Source organism: Arachis hypogaea, chromosome 16, assembly GCF_003086295.3.
Source record: "Arachis hypogaea cultivar Tifrunner chromosome 16, arahy.Tifrunner.gnm2.J5K5, whole genome shotgun sequence".
In the NCBI taxonomy this organism is placed as follows: domain Eukaryota; kingdom Viridiplantae; phylum Streptophyta; class Magnoliopsida; order Fabales; family Fabaceae; genus Arachis; species Arachis hypogaea.
The window spans coordinates 67,410,186-67,427,309 of record NC_092051.1 but is presented as its reverse complement, the minus strand read 5'-3'; the positions used below and the strand labels follow the sequence as shown (position 1 = coordinate 67,427,309).

The window sequence follows — 17,124 nt, the reverse complement described above, 5'->3', positions numbered from 1 at the left end:
ATGATGATAAAATATACTCTAATTTAATATTTTTTTTATATTTTGTCTTATTATTTATCTTCGAAAAAATATAAAAAATTAAAAATATATTGTGAATATATGTTCTAAAGATATATTTTAAATATATTATAAAAAAATTATTTTACTAAAAATTATTAATAAATTATTTTCATTAATTTTAATATATTAAATATATTAAAAATTTAATGAATATATACCTAAATAATTTTTTAAAAAATTTTACATCGAATATTTTTATCTCCAAAAAAGATTTATTACGTTAAGATTTTTGAATTTTACAAGAGTAGGATATATAATATAAAAATTTTTTTTATCATATTTTTAAGAATTTATTTGTTCAAATAAAAAAATAACTTTGATTAAAGTAAAAATTATATATTTTCTTTTTATAAAATTCAAAAATTTTAATATAACAATTTTTTTAAAAATAAAAATGTGTAACACATTTTTTTAGAGAGTCATTTGAGTCTAATCAAATTTAATATACTTTAATTATTATACTCTTTAAAATGTACTTTTAGATAATAAAATTGACTTAATTTCAACGAAAAGCCAAGAATAATGTTAAAAAGAAGAGAAAGAAAAAATAAATTTACCCAAGAAAAAAAAAGAGAGAATGGCGAGAGTGACAGTGAGTATTTATGGGTTACCAAGTGGATCAAGATGGGATAGGCCACGTATGCAAAGTGAAGAAATCCAGTGTTTGGAAAACGGCACATTGTGCTCCTCAGTTTTGAAACAAAACCTGTGGATTCCTGCTTCCAAAGCTATGCCACCACTCTACGCAAAACCATGGGCAGCATTCAGTATTCCGCCACCACACTTAACAAAACCAGTTGCTTCCCCCCACACTTTGTTTGTGACCCTTTCATTTCTTTTCCTTTTATTAATTAATATCTTCTACTATTTTATTAATCCATTTAATATCTTCTTATATAATCACATCCCTCTCTCTTTCTATCCCTACACACTTCATTGTTCGTCCCAAATTACCGACATTACTACATAATAACATGCTTCAAACTTCAAAAACCACCTTCATTTCTTCTATGTATTCTGCCATCTCTGCTATTTTTTTCCCTCGGCCTTCTTTCCTTTGACTTCACTTCTGCCACTTTCAGCCTTTCAACAAGCTCGAGACCAATAACTTCCACGCTGTCCCTCGTTCAAACGCAAACAAATTAAGGTGTCGTTGCTAAAGCCTAGTTTAGTTAGTTAGATGATAGGTGAGGTTAACGTTGTCACATTTACATGCTCACACGCGTCCATCTTAGTTTTTCTAAATTGTTTTTACCCTTTAATTCAGCGCTCAACACAACCATTTCCTTTTAGAATTGATATTTTAGAAACATTGGTGGAATAATAATAGTCTTTCTATATATATACATAGTAAGGTGTTTGATGGAAGCGAATGGAATAGGTAGTGTAATTTACACTAGCATAAACACTTCATTGCTAGGAATAGAGAATAACACATTACAGCAAAACCCACACAACAATTTGCATCATCATCATCCTCCTCCTCAAATGGTTTATTCTACACACCATGACACTGAATCACACCCTTCACAACAGCAACAACAACAGCAACCACAGCAAGCAATGAAACATGGATACCCTTATTCTTCCAAGAAACCACAGAGCAGCACCTTCAGTGATGAAGATGAACCTGGTGGTGGTTTCGGTGCAGATGAAAGCTCTGGTGACCCGAAGAGGAAGGCCTCGCCATGGCACAGGATGAAGTGGACCGACGCCATGGTTAGGCTTTTGATAATGGCGGTTTACTACATCGGAGACGAAGCTGGTTCAGAAGGTGTAGGAGGAGGAGGAGGCGGCGGTGGTGATCCAAGTGGGAAGAAGAAGAACACCGGATTGCTTCAGAAAAAAGGGAAATGGAAATCAGTGTCGAGGGCTATGATGGAGAAAGGGTTCTACGTTTCTCCTCAGCAATGTGAAGATAAATTCAATGATTTGAACAAGAGGTACAAGAGGGTCAACGATATTCTTGGAAAAGGAACAGCTTGTAGGGTGGTTGAGAATCAGAGCTTTTTGGAAACCATGGATTTGTCGCCAAAGATGAAAGAAGAGGTGAGGAAGCTTCTCAATTCTAAGCACCTTTTCTTTAGGGAAATGTGTGCTTACCATAACAGTTGCGGCCACGGCGGTGGTGCTGCTGCTGTTACTGCCGCCGGCGGTAACGGGCAACACTCGGCTGAGGCGGGAACAGAACAACCTTTACATATTCAACAACCGCAACCGCCACAGCATCAGCAGGGACAGCAGAGATGCTTCCATTCATCGGTGAATGGGGTTGGGATGCTGAAAGAGGACGATGATGACGAGGAGGACGATGAATCTGACGATTTCTCTGACGAGGATGAAGAGGAATCAGGAGAAGGTGACGAATAATTTGCATATATAAATCAGCTTCTATATTAAATTTCGAAACCATATTTCGTAAATCAAAATTATACATTAAAAATAAATGAAATAAAATACTTAGTTATATATAAATAAATAGTTGATAAAACTGCGGGAATATATGTAGGTGGTGGCTCAAGGGGTCAAGTAGAGGATGATGAGAATGATGTAGTGAGGTCAAGGAAGAGACACAGGAACAAGGGAGGGTTCTGTGTGACATCATCATCAACATCAGCGTCTCAATTGATGCAGCAGTTGAACAACGAGGTTGCTGGGGTTCTGCAAGACGGAGGAAAGAATCCATGGGAGAAGAAGCAGTGGATGAAGAAGAGGGTGCTCCAGCTGGAGGAGCAGCAGGTGAGGTACCATGTGGAGGCCTTTGAGCTTGAGAAGCAGAGGCTCAAGTGGGTCCGGTTCAGTTCCAAGAAGGAGAGGGACATGGAGAGGGACAAGCTGGAGAATGAGAGGAGGAGGCTAGAGAATGAGAGGTTGCTCTTGCTTCTTCGCCAAAAGGAGCTTGAATTCACTGCTCTTCATCACCTCAAGCACCAGCAACAGCAGCAACATTCTTCTACCTAGGTGAAGTTAGATCAAAATAGATAGAGTTTACAACTTAGATTAGGAGATTTTTCTGTTCTACTATTTTATGTTTTCTGTGAGGAATTTTCATGTGATAATAATAATAAGGTAAATTTTACTCTATCTTTCTTAAATATCTTTCTTAAAATAACATGTAAATTATTTTATCTGATGTATTATTTTTTAATTGGTTATTACCTTAAGTATGGTTAAACTATTTTGTAAATAAATTATTTTTTGAAATAGATAATTATATAATTTTTTAAAATATTAACAACTGAATCTTTGTTTCTTTTCCCAAATCTTTCTTTCAGAAAATAAATCCTGTAACTTAGGGGTGCACATGGGCTGGGTGAAGCCGAATTTGATGTGACCCAGATTCGACCCGAAATATACACCGGGTCTATTTATTAGATCCGAACCCGACCCTAGACCCGATGAAATCAATAGACTTTCGGGCCACAATTATATCGGGTGAAAACCGGGCCGTTAACATTACATTACGTTGATACTTTCTTATAAGCTAGCATGTAAAAATATCCAAATTTCCAAGACTTCAACCATTATTTAACATGATAAATTTTACTTAGAAAAATATAACAAGAACCAACCCTTCTTTAAAATTAAAGTATAACCACAATCAATACTAAAGCAAAACCACAATCAATACTAATATTGTTTAATAATACCAAATATTTAAATCAATACAAATAACACAATATTATGCATTAGTCTAAAGTCTTATGCATTCTAAACATAAAACATTAACTTATAGTCATATAATGACTAATAACACAAAATATTAAGGTTTACAATACTTAAATTCTATATATGAATAGTCATTATCCATCACTAATAACACAAAATATTAATTGTGTATAATGACCGGGCCACCGGGCCGACTTCGGGTGACCCGAGCTATGGCCCGGACCCGATCCGAAATAATGACCGGGTCTATTTTTGAGACCCTTACCCGACCCTAAACCCGATGAAATCACATCAAATTAGCCCTTAAAGTGTTCGGGATCGGGCCGGGCCGGGTCTGTGCACCCCTACTGTAACCCAAGCAAGGGCTTTTGGCCTTTTGCTTCTTTCTCATTCCGTCGGTGTTGTTGTGCCTCCTAAGCGTTACTGTCTTATTGAGTGTTCCATTTTCTTCGTCTGCCGTTGCCGACCTTTGAAGCATTGCCACAAGCAGCGCCACCATCCTTAGGTCTCCATTCTCAGGTCTCTTTCTCTCTCACCCGGTCTTTTTTTCTATTTTTTCTAAACTCTTAACAACGTCGTTCAAGTATCATTGTTGTAGTTGTTCTTTTCGCTCTCTTGCAAACTTGATTTCTGAGATTAGGCTTTTATTCCATTTTTTCTTTGCTTTATGCAATTTAATTTGGTCCAAAATTGTTAATTGGATTGCAAATAGGTAATTGAAATAATAATTGCTTACATGTTCTTTTTTATATAAATATTACGATCTATTTATCTATAATTTCAAGCTTTGTAAGAAATTTCTGTAGGCATGATATTCATCAATGAAATAATATTCGAACTCTTGAACAATTTTAAATTTTGTAATTACATTGTGTTGAGTTCTTCTAATAGTTAACCTTTTTTGTTTACCTATTTTCTCTTTGCTAGATCTTTCTCTAATCTAGGAGATTAGGACTTAGCAGTTTGCTCACTAGATTAATTTATATCTATTTGATATATTTGCGTGCTTTTCTATTTCAACCTATCAAGTGAATAGTATCTTTTTGACAACATGCAATTTGTATTTCAGGTTGAAAACATACAAAGGCTTCAAGAAGGGAGGCAAAGGATTCTTGTGGCAACAGACTTAGTAGGAAGGAGTATTGTCATAGAATGGATTAACATAGTTATCAACTATGACATGCTAGATTTTGCTGACACTTACCTGCATAGAATAATTGTAACACCCTCTCATCCTAAGTATTATCTCTAGCCGTAAAGTGAATGATAATAAAGTGTCACGACAGTTTTAAAGCTCATATAATACTATCTATATAGAAAGAAATAATAGTACTAGAAGCCCGATGAATGAATAAAAACTCAAAGTCGCATAAAGCCAAATTTCAAAGTCCGTAGCGTTCACACACGATAACCAAACGCGTAAGCACGATAAGAACAGAACATATATATATATATATATATATATATATATATATATATATATATATATATATATATATATATATTAAAGCCCCAATATTTAAGGTAATAGCTAATAAATAAATAAAGTAAAATATATATGTGATATACAAAAGGAACTAGTCATAACATGTGAAGTTTAGACCGACCAGTCAAGAAATACAACAGAGTTTTATAAAAGGTTTACTTCCTATCTCTCGAAGTTTAAAGCAAAGCCTCTAAGGTAACAAGTTATATTTATAGAAAAGATAAGAGCACAACTATAATAAAAGTAAATCAGAATAAAATAAAAGAGAAGACATCCTCCACTCTGTTACCATGTCCGCTAACTCACCGAGGTGGGTTGCGACCTGCATCTGAAAAAAAAACATATGCTATGAGAACCGAAGATTCTCAGCGTTTTCATTCTTCATCTTCAATTTTTCTTTCATTGCTTCTTTAGAGAGAGTCTTTCTTCTTCAAAGATCTAATTATATCGAGAGAGGGATTAGATCTATTAGAATACTATGATGAGCTTGAGAAAGGATTCATAGCATTTAGTTTGAGGCTCTTCTCACACACTTCTCTTGATTGATAATTCATAGCTTGATGTGTGAGATGTAATCACTATAAATTAAGATCTTGAGGGTTGTGTGGCTCTAAATTAAAGACCATTCTTCATCTCTTCTCATGAGCAATTAGATCAAGAGATTGACAATTGATCAAGTTAAGAGAAATCAAATCACCAAGAGATTGAGGTTTAATTACTTATGATTTTCCAAGAGATCAATGATTACATGATTGAAGAGGAGATGGAAATTATTGATCCTCAGAATGCAATATCTTTTGATCTCAATGCTCATTTTAAGTTTTAGTTCTTGTTGTTTACTTTATGGTCATTTACTTTCCTGCACTTTAATTCCTAGTACTTTACATTTCCAATTATTTACTTTATTGCACTTTACCTTCCAACACTTTACATTTCTGTCATTTACTTTCTTGTTCTTTATTGCTTTCATTTAATTTCAAGTCATTTACTTCTTGTCATTTAATTGATTATCATTCAAAATTGAACCGTCTAACTAGAATAATCAATCAACTACTGTTTGCTTAATCCTTTAATCCTCGTGGGATCGACCTCACTCATAGTGAGTTTTATTACTTGATACGACCGGATGCACTTGCCAGTAGTTCTACAGAACATTGAATTGTAAATTCCATATCAAATTTTTGGCACCGTTGAATTAATTGTGATTAACAAACTACCAGTTGGTTGATTAACTAGATTAGACATTTTTTATTTTTTTTAATTGCTTTTTTTAAGAACCGTGATAAATTAACCGCTTAATTAAATTAAATAATTAAATTTCCCAAAATAGGATCCAAAAATTTAGAATATTAATTAGGAAATTTAAATATGATATTTGGACTTAGTAGATTTTTCTGAATTAGAAAATATAATTTTCTGCGAAAAACCACGTAAAAATGCTAATCGGTAAATTAACCGACAATACTGGCTTAAGTCTGTCCGATACTCTGTGTGAATACTAAAAATAGTAGAAAATCTTAGGAAAACATTTAGAATTGAAAACCAGATACTAATTTTAAAGGTTTGTCCCAAAATTGGGCCAAACGGGTCAAAGACGCTAACGGGTTGGACCGAGTCCAAGTTGGGCCCAAGCCCAACATATATAAGTTCATTAAATGAACTCATTCAGCCTCATTCTTCACTAAAACACAACACACATCAGTTGAAGTGAGAAGAGAGGAGAAGAGAGAAAACACTATTCATCCTCCACTTCCGGTGGCCACGACTCGATCTATGGTACTCTGATTCGCGTGCCGTTAGCGGCTACACAAAGCTCTCGCCGAGCCCGTTAGTTCTATTTTGTAGGTAAGATTTTGAAATTTTATCTTCTTTCCTCTGCCCTAAGAAATTCAAAAATTTAGGTTTTAGTTTTAAGTGAATTTTTGTGTTTTGATTGATTAGGTGGTCTCTAAGGTTGGGCTATTGGTAGTTTGTGCCCCAAACACCATCGAAAAAGGTAAGGAAACTCTTTACCTTGTAAATTTGTGTAGAAATCCTAGGTATTGATTTATGGTAATTTATATGATTTTAGTTAAGTTCTTGCACTTGTTTGAGTTGATTTGGAGCTTGGAATGTGAGTTAGTGATTTGTTGGTGATTGGAAGCTTGTTTGGACTCAATCTTTGGTTTTCGGCATATTGAGAATCGGCCAAGGTATGGTTTCACTTTCCTCTATGTAATATATAATATTTCTAGACACTTAGGCTAGTGGACTTTAAGATAGGATTGAATTGATTGTTGGATTTGATAATGTACGATGGTGTTGTTGATTTGATGAATTGTGATGTTACACTTTGATATTGTTATTCTTTATTGGAATGAGGCTTGAACATGATGATTTGGAGTTTTTATAGTGAATTTCGATGCTTATTGATGTGGTGAAAGTTAAGGATAGTGGAATGATGCATTGAGCGAGAATTTGTGGATGAAATGAATGAAATTGTATATTTGTAGGATAAGGAATGACATAGAAGGTGTATGAATAATATTCAGTCAATTTGAAACTATCTTGGGTGTAGTATATTTGGTTTTGATTTGGTTTTGGTTGTGAATTTTGGAAAGTTGAGAACCTTGTTGTTTTTGGTTAACCATTTTTTGGTGAACTTTGAAGGAGCATAACTTGATCCTCGAAACTTGAAATTAAATGAACTTTATTTTAAATTAAAGGATGCTTTGAGAACTTTAAATTGATATAAAGTTTGAAGAAATTGGATTTTTATAGAGGAAGTTATGACTGTTTAAAGTCTGGTTCCAAAAACTGAATTCTGCAACATTTAAAAATTTTCTAAGTCTGGTGTGGGCTGCGTACGCGACAGGGTGCATGCAACGTGACCAATCCATTCGGATTGGGTAACATGCGTACGCGAACACTACCTGCGTACGTGAGATAGAAGGCTTTTTAACCCTTGGTACGCAACCCAATGCTTGCGACACGACCAAACCATTCGGGTTAGGCATCTCGCGTATGCGGACACTGCATGCGTATGCGAACTATTCAAAAATGAACCCTTGCGTACGCAAACTGTAACACACGACAGGAGCAACCCATTCATGTTCGGACACTCGCGTACGCGAGCAGGGGGTTGCGTACCTGACCACCCTTTTTTTCAACAGCATGCGTACGCGAGGTAGGGGCTTGCATATGCAAGACCCCTGTTTTGCTGAAACATAATTTTTCTCTATTTTTGAAGGTTCTCCTACTTTCTGAAATCCTTTCAAAGGCTAATTTAAAGTATTATCTAATAATTAGGTTCTAATATCGTTAAAGATAAGTTAGTGAATTATTTTAGAGAATTTCTATATGAATTTAGAAAATGGAGTTTTAGGTTTCTGGAGTATTGAGGACAGAGTTGTTTAGTGAGATGCTGAAGTGCTATATTGATGACTGACGAAATGAGTTGTGGAAATTGTGGACTAATGAGTATCGAATAAAATAATTTCTAAAAACCACTGATGTAATATTTTTAACATGAGATTGTTGAGACGCTATGCACCTGGAAAGGACGGTGGTTAATCCTGCTTGTCGAGGTCGTGGCGGCGGCGTAAGGGCAGTGGTTAGTCCCGCTTACGTTGAGATGTGAGGTCCGTGGTAGGAGTATCCCACTTGCACACCTTCGGAATTACTAGAGTGTGCAGGCACTATATCCTGGACCGTGTTCTGGACACGATATATCGGGGGTTCCCATTCTGAGACCGAAGGGCGACATCTCCATGGAGATGTGTCGTGTTGGCAGTTGAACCGACAATGTGATATCACAGCCAAATAAGATAGGCATTTATCATGTGCATATTCTATTTGTTTGTTTGCTTTTCCTACTTGTATTGTTTGCCTAATTGCATAACATGCCTATTTGCTTACTGAATTACTTGATATCCATGCTTATACTTGTGCTTTACTTGCATTGTTATTACTTGTGTTTTCTAATGAGATTGAGGAGGTTCGGAAGGCGGTGGCGATGGGATTGTATGGCGGTTAGGCTGGCGAAGGCTATGGGACAACGGATAATTGGTAGATTTAAACATCCACTAAGTTAGATTACTCTTTTTCATTGTAGTTTTAAAGTTAAGGTTTTAAATTTATTTATGTTTTAAGCTTGAATCTTGTGATGGATATGAAGTTCTAGGATTGCCTTTGACATCCGGAAGTCTTATATCTTACATCACTGGGCACTGTTACCATACTGAGAACTTCCGGTTCTTGTTCCATACTCTGTTGTTGTTTTTCAGATACAGGTCGCAACCCACCTCGGTGAGTTGCTTGATGGAGACAAAGCGGAGGATCTTTGCTATGTTTTGGAGTCTTTTGATTATTTTGTTTAGCTTCTCTCACTTTCGTATTTATATTTGCCTTAGAGGCTTATTTTGAGAGAAATATTGTATAAGTTGTTTTACTTTCAAAACTCTGTATGTCTGTATATAACTAGCTGACTTAAACTCCGCAGGCGGTGGCTAGATCCTTCTGACTATTATACTTTGATATATCTATATATATGTCTTGATATCTGTACGTATATCTTGTGCCTCGATTATTGTAGCTTCGTGTGAACGTTTTGCGCTTTTGGAACTCTGTTTTTGAGCTTATTTCTTCATCGGGCTTCTAGAATTATTATTTCTTTCTATATATAAATTCGTATGAGCTTTAGACTTGTTGTAACCTTTGATTAACCTTTGCTTTATGGTGCGAGGTAAGGCTTAGCGTAATTAGGATCTTATATTTAGTGGTATCAGAGCGGTTCATCCTCGTGAGCCTGAGGGATGTACTGATTTTTCTTCATTGCATACTCTGTGTCTTTTCTTTGATGCTATTTAGATTATCTGTTTGATATATACATATCATGCTTGTTTGTGAGTTCCTTTTTGGGATAATTGAAGCACTAGGCTTTTGATATTAAGACTGATCACCTTGATATCGACTGTTTGATGTAGACAAGAACCCTAATGGCTACTCGCGGATGAGGTCGTACTCGTACACGGAGAGGAACTGAGAATGACCGACTGGCCAATAACCATGCCGAGTTCATGGCGGCAATGGCTAATCTTGCTAATACCATGGAGGCAAATGCTGCTGCGACTTTGCAAGCTGTGCAGAGGTTAGGTCAACTGGCGGGAAACGGAAACGGTAATGGAAACGGGAATGGAAATGGGGAAGGAAACAATAATGACTTGGGAGCGACTTTCAGAGGTTTGACCAACCCTACTAATGCGGATAATTGGTTCCAGGCTATGGAGCGTGCGTTACAAGCCTGGTGCACGAAATCGTGATTGTTCATTCCTTGGTAACGGCGCCAAAAACTTAATACGCAAGTTCATAATCTTAGTTCTTTTTCACAACTTCGCACAACTAACCAGCAAGTGCACTGGGTCGTCCAAGTAATAAACCTTACGTGAGTAAGGGTCGATCCCACGGAGATTGTCGGCTTGAAGCAAGCTATGGTTATCTTGCAAATCTCAATAAGGCGGATTCAAATGGTTATGGTGAATTGATAGTTGGTGCACAAATTGTGAATCACACTTTTCACAACTCGTACCACTAACCAGCAAGTGCACTGGGTCGTCCAAGTAATACCTTACGTGAGTAAGGGTCGAATCCCACGGAGATTGTTGGATTGAAGCAATCTATGGTTATTTTGTAAATCTTAGTCAGGAAGTCAATTATGTTTATCAGTTGAATTGTGAATAACCAAGAGAGCATAAATTAAAGGTTACTTGTTGTGCAGTAATGGAGAATATGTTGGAGTTTTGGAGATGCTTTGTCTTCTGAATCTCTGCTTTCCTCTGTCTTCTGATTCACGCACGCACGTCCTCCTATGGCAAGCTGTGTGTTAGTGGATCACCGTTGTCAATGGCTACCTTCCATCCTTCCAGTGAAAACTACGCTCACACGCTCTGTCACAGCACGGCTAATCACCGGTTGGTTCTCGATCCGGATGGAATAGGATTTACTATCCTTTTGCGTCTGTCACTAACGCCCAGCCTTCAGGAGTTTGAAGCTCGTCACAGTCATTCAATCCTTGAATCCTACTCGGAATACCACAGACAAGGTTTAGACTTTCCGGATTCTCATGAATGCCGCCATCAGTTCTAGCTTATACCACGGAGATTCTGATTAAGGAATCTAAGAGATACTCATTCAATCGGATATAGAACGGAGGTGGTTGTCAGGCACACGTTCGTGGGTTGAGGAAGGTGATGAATGTCACAGATCATCACCTTCATCACAGTTAAGCGCGAATGAACATCTTAGATAGGAACAAGTGTGTTTGAATGGAAAACAGAAATACTTGCATTAATTCATCGAGACACAGCAGAGCTCCTCACCCCCAACAATGGGGTTTAGAGACTCATGCCATCAGAGAATACAAAGTTTTGATCTGAAATGTCATGAGATACAAAATAAGTCTCTAAAAGTTGTTTAAATACTAAACTAGTAGCCTAGGTTTACAAAAATTGGATAACTATGATGGATGATGCAGAGATCCACTTCTGGGGCCCACTTGGTGTGTGCTGGGGCTGAGACTTAAGCAATTCACGTGCAGAGGCCATTTGTGGAGTTTTACGCCAGTTTTTATGCCAGTTTGGGCGTTCAACTCCAGCTTTTGATCCTTTTCTGGCGCTGGACGCCATAATTGGGCAGAGGACTGGCGTTGAACGCCAGTTTACGTCGTCTATTCTTGTGCAAAGTATGGACTATTATATATTGCTGGAAAGCCCTGGATGTCTACTTTCCAACGCAATTGGAAGCATGCCATTTCGAGTTCTGTAGCTCCAGAAAATCCACTTTGAGTGCAGGGAGGTCAGAATCCAACAGCATCAGCAGTCCTTTTTCAGCCTGAATCAGATTTTTGCTCAGCTCCTTCAATTTCAGCCAGAAAAATACCTGAAATTACAGAAAAACACACAACTCATAGTAAAGTCCAGAAATATGAATTTTTTCTAAAAACTAATGGAATTAAACTAAAAACTAACTAAAATATCCTAAAAACTATATGAAATTAACCCCAAAAAGCGTATAAAATATCCGCTCATCACAACACCAAACTTAAACTGTTGCTTGTCCTCAAGCAACTAGACAAATAAAATAGAAGACTAATAGGTTGAGAAGCAATAATATCTCAGAGTTTTGAGTGAAGCTCAGATTCTAATTAGATGAGCGGGACTAGTAGCTTTTTGCTTCTGAACAGTTTTGGCATCTCACTTTATCCATTGAAGCTCAGAGTGATTGGCATCTATAGGAACTTAGAATTCAGATAGTGTTATTGAGTATCCTATTTCAGTATGATGATTCTTGAACACAGCTATTTCATGAGTCTTGGCCGTGGCCCTAAGCACTTTGTTTTCCAGTATTACCACCGGATACATAAATGCCACAGACACATAATTGGGTGAACCTTTTAGATTGTGACTCAGCTTTGCTAAAGTCCCCAATTAGCGGTGTCCAGAGTTCTTAAGCACACTCTTCTTTTTGCTTTGGACCTTGACTTTAACCGCTCAGTCTCAAGTTTTCACTTGACACCTTCACGCCACAAGCACATGGTTAGGGACAGCTTGGTTTAGCCGCTTAGGCCAGGATTTTATTCCCTTAGGCCCTCCTATCCACTGATGCTCAAAGCCTTGGGATCCCCTTTTTTGTTACCCTTGCCTTTTGGTTTTAAGGGATATTTGGCTTTTTGCTCTTGCCTTTTGGTTTTAAGAGCTTTGGCTTTTTCTGCTTGCTTTCTCTTTTTCTTTCTCTATTTTTTTTTCTGCAAGCTTTGTTCTTTGCTGCTTTTTCTTGCTTCAAGAATCATTTTTATGATTTTTCAGATTATCAATAACATGTCTCATGTTCACCATTCTTTCAAGAGCCAACATATTTAACAGTCTTAAACAACAAATTCAAAAGACATATGCACTGTTGACAGAAAGCATTGCCACCACATGTAACTAATTAGAATTTCTCTTATTAAAAACTCGAAATTTTATTGCCTCTTATTCAAAAGATCTACTATTTTATTCATGTTAAATGATGATGAGAAAAATAGACTATAACTTAATTGGAGATAAAATCAAAATAGATACTAATTACTATTATATGACTCCTAAGGTAAAACTAAAATAAGAACAATTATCACAGAGTTAAGGCTAAGATTAGAACTCAACAACCTTGAGGTTTGGAAGTGGATGTTCCTCTAGTCTGTGAGGTGCTTGGTCCTTGCTTCTTGGAGTGGGTTGTTTTCCTTTAGGGGCCATGATCTTAGTGATCACGGATAAGCACACCAAACTTAGAGCTTTGCTTGTCCTCAAGCAAAAGAAAAGAAAGGAGATGGGTAGAAGGAGAGCTCCTCCTCACCATCCTAGCGTTTGAACGCCCAAACACTGTCTGTTTTGGGCGTTCAACGCCCAAATGCTGCTCTCCTGGGCGTTCAACGCCCAGTTGTTGCCCTTTTCTGGTGTTGAACGCCAGATAGCTATCCTTACTGGCGTTCAGCGCCCACTGGATGCCCATTTTGGGCGCTGAACGCCCAAAAATGGCCTTTACTGGCGTTTTCTTGCCAGTGAGCTCCCTATCTCTGTTTTGTGTGCAGATTCCTTCTGTAGCCCTGTAAACTTATACAAATGATTCTTTACCTTAGTGTCAGTAAACTTTATATAAACAAATAAAAAAAGAAAAATAGGGCAAAATGCTTAGAGGATTAATGCCCCATGGCTGGGTTGCCTCCCAGCAAGCGCTTCTTTATTGTCTTTAGCTGGACCTTGCTGAGCTTTTAATCTAGCTTCAGCCTTGAGCATTCTTGCTCAATGTTGCTTTCAAGATAATGCTTGATTCTTTGTCCATTGACAATGAACTTCTTATCAGAATCAATATCTTGAAGCTCCACGTAACCATATGGTGACACACTTGTAATCACGTATGGTCCCCTCCACCGGGATTTCAGTTTCCCGGGGAATAGCCTGAGTCTAGAGTTAAACAACAGGACCTTCTGTCCTGGTTCAAAGATTCTAGATGACAGCTTTCTGTCATGCCATTTTTTTTATTTTTCTTTATAAAGCTTGGCATTTTCGAAAGCTGTGAATCTGAATTCCTCTAGCTCATTTAGCTGGAGCAATCGTTTTTCTCCTGCTAATTTGGCATCTAAGTTTAGGAATCTGGTTGCCCAGTAGGCCTTATGTTCCAGTTCCACGGGCAAGTGGCATGCCTTACCATACACGAGTTGGTATGGAGAGGTCCCTATAGGGGTCTTGAATGCTGTTCTGTAAGCCCACAGAGCATCATCCAAGCTCCTTGCCCAATCCTTTCTACGGGTATTTACAGTCCGTTCCAGGATTCTCTTTAATTCTCTGTTAGAGACTTCAGCTTGCCCATTGGTTTGTGGATGATATGGAGTGGCCACTTTGTGGCGAATTCCATACCGAACCATGGCAGAGTAAAGCTGTTTATTGCAGAAGTGAGTGCCCCCATCACTGATTAACACTCTAGGGACACCAAACATGCTAAAGATATGTTTCTGGAGGAACTTCAACACTGTTTTAGTATCATTGGTGGGTGTGGCAATAGCCTCAACCCATTTTGATACATAGTCAACTGCCACCAGAATATAAGTGTTTGAATATGATGGTGGAAAAGGTCCCATGAAGTCAATTCCCCATACGTCAAACAACTCAATTTCCAAGATTCCTTGTTGAGGCATGGCGTAACCATGAGGCAGATTGCCAGCTCTTTGGCAACTGTCACAATTACGTACAAACTCTCGGGAATCTTTATAGAGTGTGGGCCAATAAAAGCCACATTGGAGGACCTTGGTGGCTGTTCGCTCACCTCCGAAATGGCCTCCATATTGAGATCCGTGGCAATGCCATAGGATTCTCTGTGCTTCCTCTCTGGGGACACACCTACGGATAATTCCGTCTGCACATCTCTTAAAGAGATAGGGTTCATCCCACAAGTAGTACTTTGCATCAGTAACTAATTTCTTCTTTTGTATTCTATTGTACTCCTTGGGTATGAACCTGGCAGCTTTATATTTTGCAATATTGGCAAACCATGGTGCTTCCTGAATGGCAAATAGATGCTCATCAGGGAACGTCTCAGAGATCTCAAGAAAGGGGAGGGACGTCCCTTCCACTGGCTCTATCCGGGACAGATGATCAGCTACTTGGTTCTCTGTCCCTTTTCTGTCTCTTATTTCTATATCAAACTCTTGCAGAAGCAATACCCATCTGATGAGCCTGGGTTTTGAATCCTGCTTTGTGAGTAGATACTTAAGAGCAGCATGGTCAGTGTACACAATCACCTTTGATCCTACTAAGTAGGATCTGAACTTGTCAATGGCGTAAACCACTGCAAGTAATTCCTTTTCTGTGGTTGTGTAGTTTTTCTGGGCATCATTTAAAACGCGACTAGCATAATAAATGACATGCAGAAGCTTGTCATGCCTCTGTCCCAATACTGCACCAATGGTATGATCACTGGCATCACACATTAGCTCGAATGGTAATGTCCAGTCTGGTGCAGAAATAACTGGTACTGTGACCTGCTTAGCTTTCAGTGTTTCAAACGCCTGCAGGCATGCTGTGTCAAACACAAATGGCGTGTCAGCAGCTAGCAGATTGCTTAGAGGTTTTGCGATTTTTGAAAAATCCTTTATAAACCTCCTATAGAATCCTGCATGCCCCAGAAAGCTTCTGATTGCCTTAACATTGGCAGGTGGTGGTAATTTCTCAATTACCTCTATTTTTGCTTGATCCACCTCTATTTCCTTGTTTGAGATTTTATGCCCAAGAACAATTCCTTCAGTCACCATGAAGTGACACTTTTCCCAGTTCAAAACTAGGTTGGTCTCTTGGCATCTTTTCAGAACAAGTTTCAAGTGATCAAGACAGGAGCTGAATGAGTCTCCATATACTGAGAAGTCATCCATGAAGACTTCCAGAAATTTTTCCACCATGTCAGAGAAAATAGAGAGCATGCATCTCTGGAAGGTTGCAGGCGCATTACATAGCCCAAAGGGCATCCTTTTATAAGCAAACACTCCAGATGGACATGTGAATGCTGTTTTCTCTTGATCCTGGGGATCCACTGCAATTTGGTTGTAGCCTGAATAGCCATCCAAAAAGCAGTAATAATCATGACCTGCTAGTCTCTCTAGCATCTGGTCTATGAATGGTAAAGGAAAATGATCCTTTCTGGTGGCTGTATTGAGCCTTCTGTAGTCAATACACATGCGCCACCCTGTAACTGTTCTTGTAGGAACCAGTTCATTTTTTTCATTATGAATCACTGTCATGCCTCCCTTTTTTGGGACGACTTGAACAGGGCTCACCCAGGGGCTATCAGAAATAGGATAAATAATCCCAGCCTCTAGTAATTTGGTGACCTCTTTCTGCACCACTTCCTTCATGGCTGGATTTAGCCGCCTCTATGGTTGAACCACTGGTTTGGCATTATCCTCCAATAGGATTTTGTGCATGCATCTAGCTGGGCTTATGCCCTTGAGGTCACCTATGGACCACCCAAGAGCTGTCTTGTGTGTCCTTAGCACTTGAATAAGTGCCTCCTCTTCCTGTGAATTTAAAGCAGAGCTTATGATCACTGGAAAAGTGTCACCTTCTCTCAGAAATGCATATTTTAAGGATGGTGGTAGTGGCTTGAGCTCGGGTTTAGGAGGTTTTTCCTCTTTCAGAAGAAAGTTCAGAGGCTCTTTCATGTCCTCTGAATCCTCCAAATCAGGCTGAACATCTTTAAAGATGTCTTCCAACTCTGATTTGAGACTCTCAGCCATGTTGATCTCTTCTACCAAAGAGTCAATGAGATCAACTTTCATGCAGTCTGTTGATGTGTCTGGATGCTGCATGGCTTTGACAGCGTTCAACTTGAACTCATCATCATTGACT

General features: G+C 38.1%; 1 protein-coding gene across 1 annotated transcript; it reads left to right on the top strand.

The window, feature by feature from the left end:
• The first annotated feature begins 691 nt into the window (after window positions 1–691).
• LOC112754312 (uncharacterized) lies at window positions 692–3,142 on the top strand. The gene is made up of 2 exons (XM_025801927.2): window positions 692–2,419; window positions 2,570–3,142. Exons 1-2 carry the CDS (start codon window positions 1,423–1,425, stop codon window positions 3,019–3,021), a joined length of 1,449 nt encoding a protein of 482 aa, XP_025657712.1. The 5' UTR covers window positions 692–1,422; the 3' UTR covers window positions 3,022–3,142.
• Window positions 3,143–17,124: the final 13,982 nt, after the last annotated feature.